The following is a 4,653-nucleotide window of genomic DNA, read 5'->3' as shown; positions in this document are numbered from 1 at the left end:
AGAAATGAAAAAAATAACCCTCGGATTTCTTTCCTCTTTACTCATGCTTATATAAAAGCTTGTTGGGTGACTGACTAAATGAGATACTGAAAATTTACAAAATAATTTAAACTTAAAAGAAAATTATGAGGCTACCTTTTTGTAAAAGATATGCACATGAATGAAAATCCACCCTTTGAACTGAGAAGTAATTTTAATAGCTCGTTGAAACTAAAGTCTTACAGCTGTGCTTGGTAAGCCTTTTTTTCTATTCTATTTTTTTTCTCATGCAAATAAAACCAAGAAAAACATACAGCCATGCAAACCCTACCTCAGACAAGCCTAAGAATGTATTATTTCTCAGAACTCAGTTGGATTTATGGTTATTTAGTGTGGACTCTGCTCTTAGAGGATAAATATAGGAAATAATTTCAAAAGGATAACACTTCCACTTAAAACAAACAAGTTTCTGGCTCTCCCCTTCTCTTACCATGCCCTGGCCCTGGACTTCGCTATTTTATTTCTAATTCTTTTTTTCCCTTCTGTGCTTCAGCTCCAGGCTCTAAGTGGATGCTGAGTATGCCATATGTTCTCAGTATACTTTTTGGTATAAATTCATGAGTTCTGGGGCTCCGTATAGTATAGGGAAGTGTAATAAAAGCCTCCTCCTTGCGTCAGACGAAAGTTGCTCCACCATTACTCAGATTTTCCCCGGGCATAAGCCTGGCCTCCATTGCTAGGCATTAGCTCTATTCAAGTCACCAGTATATCATGGTATATTGCTTAAACACCAGAGCAGTACACTACAGTAGCCACTCAGTGACTGTGATGGACACACTAGAGCTAAGTCAGATCCCAGCGCAACAAACTCAGAACCCCCCTCCACTTTCTCATTAGAGGTGGCAGGAGATTACACTGGAGGGCTTAATTATTAATATGGGACTGGAAAAAAGAATTTCAGGAATCACTCTTTCCCCAACTCCTCTTCCATACTCCCATATACATCACATGCATGTGTACACATGTACACACACACATAAATGTCAGGTGTTTACATACTACAAACAGCCTTGTGGTCAACTGTTACTGGAAAGACCTTGAGTTAAATGGAATGCTGTTTTCTTGTAGCTGTCACCTGATTATCGTCCTTCTTTCCCTGGGGTATAGCCCTAAAGAAATCTCTTCCATTATCGAAAGCCAGGTATCTGTTTGATTAGCATGTTTGCAGATCTGTCACTCTTGGACTGAATCATGGAAATATCAGGTTTAGCCTACTTTTCATATGACCAGTAGCAGGTGGAGTCAGGAAAATCAGGTTGGAGATACCATACGGCAGGCTTCAGCTGGACTTGGCAAATGGGCTCAGTAAGCCTTTAGTGGAACTGGGGTTCAACGGGCAAAGACTGACCAAGGCAGACCCACTGGCAGGGCCGGCAGCATCAGATGGATTGTGGGTTGCTCAGAAACAAGAGTTAGGACCTGATAAGAGAGTGAGGCACACTGGAGCTGAGCCTGGAGTGGGAACACAGAAGCAACTGTGGCAGAAACCACGGCCTGGTTCTAAGGAGGGCTTGCAAATCTTGGGTTGACTTTTGCTGTTTTTCCCACCCAGCATCCACTCTCTCTTCTTGTGATTACAGCACTCTGATTCTGTTGGACCCACTCCTCCCTCACTATTCTATATGTGGTTCCGGAGAAGCCGACTATTCCCTAGGGTCCAGGGTAAAGCTAGGCTAAGCCATTCATTGCATTCCATCCCCTATCCCTGGGATTGGGTCAGGGATGGGCACAGGACCCAAATAAGGCCAACCAGGGGCCAGTGACACTGAATTCCAGAATGATTGAGTAGATGGGAAATTGGAGTCAATATCTTTGGCTGGACCCAAAACCCAAAAAAGGTGTAAGGGCTTAATCTGCTGCTACTATCTTATTACCACGTGTACTCTGTCTAAAGTCAACATGGAGGAAGATAGCCTTGTGAAATGGAGGGAGAGAGAAAAACTAAGCCTTAATGGCATTGTTTGACCCCTGACTTCAGTTGAACCTGAAGTCATCAAGTACTATCCTTAGTCTTTACCATTATGTGGTTCAGTAAATTCCATTTTGATTTAAGTACCTGTATTAGTCTGTTCTCATGATGTTAATAAAGACATACCTGAGACTGGGTAATTTATAAAGGAACGAGGTTTAATTGACTCACAGTTCCACATGGCTGGGAAGGCCTCAAAATCATGACAGAAGCTGAATGAGGAGCAAAGTCATGTCTTGCATGATGACAGGCAAGAGCTTGTGCAGGGGAACTCCCATTTATAAAACCATCAGATCTTGTGAGACGTATTCACTACCATAAGAAAAGTATGGAGGAAACCACCCCATGATTCAATTATCTTCACCTGGCCCTGCCCTTGACACGTGGGGATTATTACAACTTGAGGTGAGATTGTGGTGGGGACACAGACAAACCATGTCAGCTTTTTGGGGTTGGGTCTCTTGCCATCTGCAATGAGATGGGTCATTTTCTGATACAGGATTACATAGAATCTCTCTCATTACCAATTTTTAAAATCCATTTTGAGCCAGGGTGGCTTAGGTTCCATAAACATGCCATAGCTTTACATTTTTTTTTTCTCAAGTGCCCAAAGGTTGTGCTCTCTGGATAAGAGAACAGGGAGAGGGCTCTTTGGGTAAAGATGGCGGAGCGTGGGTACAGCTTTTCGCTGACTGCGTTCAGCCCATCTGGTGGACTTGCCCAGATTGAATATGCTTTGGCTGCTGTAGCTGGAGGAGCGCCATCAGTGGGAATTAAAGCTGCAAATGGTGTGGTATTAGCAACTGAGAAAAAACAGAAATCCATTCTGTATGATGAGCGAAGTGTACACAAAGTAGAACCAATTACCAAGCATATAGGTTTGGTGTACAGTGGCATAGGCCCAGATTGCAGAGTGCTTGTGCACAGAGCTCGAAAACTAGCTCAACAGTACTATCTTGTGTACCAAGAACCCATTCCCACAGCTCAACTGGTACAGAGAGTAGCTTCTGTGATGCAAGAATATACTCAGTCAGGTAGTGTTTGTCCATTTGGAGTTTCTTTACTTATTTGTGGTTGGAATGAGGGGCGACCATATTTATTTCAGTCAGATCCATCTGGAGCATACTTTGCCTGGAAAGCTACAGCAATGGGAAAGAACTATGTAAATGGGAAAACTTTCCTTGAGAAAAGATATAATGAAGATCTGGAACTTGAAGATGCCATTCATACAGCCATTTTAACCCTAAAGGAAAGCTTTGAAGGGCAGATGACAGAGGATAACATAGAAGTTGGAATCTGCAAGGAAGCTGGATTTAGGAGGCTTACTCCAACTGAAGTTAAGGATTACTTGGCTGTCATAGCATAACAGTGAAGTGACTGAAAAATCAAGAATTTTAGATAACCTGTCTACTTAAACATGTTTAAAGTATGTTTTGTTTTGCAGACTTTTTGCATACTTATTTCTACTTGGTTTAAATCAACTTTTTAAAATAACTTATAAATCCTCATAAACTGCTAAACCCACCTCCCAGCCTTTTAGGAGTTGGTAAATTTTAACAGTTATTTCCTGCTTTTTAATCATAGTTGATTTCTGAAGACTACATTGCAAAGCAGAATGATGAAATCACTTTTTTTAATTGTCAGCCACTTTTGGTTAAGTCAAATCTTACTGCCCTCTTCCCTACCACATGTTGCCTGTGTTTCCATAAAGCAAAATTCTGATTTTGGTAAAAACATCACTGCTTCTAGAAGCTGGAAGGATCTGCAGACTTTCACGGATTCGTGGGACAAGAAAAGCATAGGTGCTTTTAGGTAATGACCGGTGAAATCCTAGGGTGCTCTATGAGATTGTACTGGGGCTATGAAGAGTGGTAAGCCGAATAGGTCTCCATGGGAGATATATTATATAAGTAAATAAACTGGTTTGCTGGTTCCTGTCGGTGTCTCCATCTCAAGTAGGTAAATGTTTTAAAGGAACCCCTTAGGTTTTGTGAGACTTTTTAAACTCAAGGATGAGCATAAGTGTTTGAAATAAAATGTTAATGCTTAAGTGTCAAAAAAAAAAAGAGAGAGAGAGAGAACAGGGAAAAGGTATAGGTAAACCTATGACTAGGTTAATGGTATGATCAGAAGGATGATGCAGGAAGCCTTCACCCTCTCCTAATCACAGCACTTCTTGGGTAAAGGTGGTCCAAGTGATGCTTTCACATGGACAGTTCTGGTATGGGTGGGACCAGCAGTCCTGCAGGATGGCCCAGCACTCAAACTCAGAGATAGGACCATGAGCTATCCAAACAGTGAGTGGTTCCTGAACACAGGATCACAAGGACTATGAAGAATAAATGGATTGAAGGTGTAGGCAACCAATCATTGAGAAATTGGTTTCCGGTGGTCACTGAAAGCCTCTGAGACTTCTGTATCTCAAGTATTCTGTAGTCCACTGCAAGTACCACCAGATGGCTGGATTTGTATTGTCTAGACTGTGTGTAGTTTGTGAAGTATAACCAAGTGAATTTCTCTAGATTTTCCAGATTGTCCCATAACCTTTGTCTTAGTGTTTTCTGACCTGGTGTTTCCTGCTGTTTCCTACTCTCACTGCACACAGGTTCAGAGTACACAGGGATGTGCCCCTTTGGCAGTGGTTT

At 41.8% G+C, this 4,653-nt stretch overlaps 1 protein-coding gene across 1 annotated transcript; it reads left to right on the top strand.

The window, feature by feature from the left end:
* The first annotated feature begins 2,655 nt into the window (after positions 1–2,655).
* On the top strand, positions 2,656–3,942 carry LOC108309687 (proteasome subunit alpha type-2-like). Its single transcript, XM_037741182.1, has one exon. The coding sequence runs from the start codon at positions 2,670–2,672 to the stop codon at positions 3,372–3,374; it is 705 nt and encodes a 234-aa protein (XP_037597110.1). The 5' UTR covers positions 2,656–2,669; the 3' UTR covers positions 3,375–3,942.
* The last annotated feature ends 711 nt before the right edge of the window (positions 3,943–4,653 follow it).

The sequence above is a fragment of the Cebus imitator genome, unplaced genomic scaffold, assembly GCF_001604975.1.
Source record: "Cebus imitator isolate Cc_AM_T3 unplaced genomic scaffold, Cebus_imitator-1.0 Scaffold96, whole genome shotgun sequence".
NCBI classification, from domain to species: Eukaryota; Metazoa; Chordata; class Mammalia; order Primates; family Cebidae; genus Cebus; species Cebus imitator.
This window is presented reverse-complemented; position numbering and strand designations above follow the sequence as displayed.

Coding starts and splice junctions, on each gene's coding strand:
- LOC108309687 (XM_037741182.1), top strand. CDS start 2,670: ATGGCGGAGCGTGGGTACAGCTTTTCGCTGACTGCGTTCAGCCCATCT.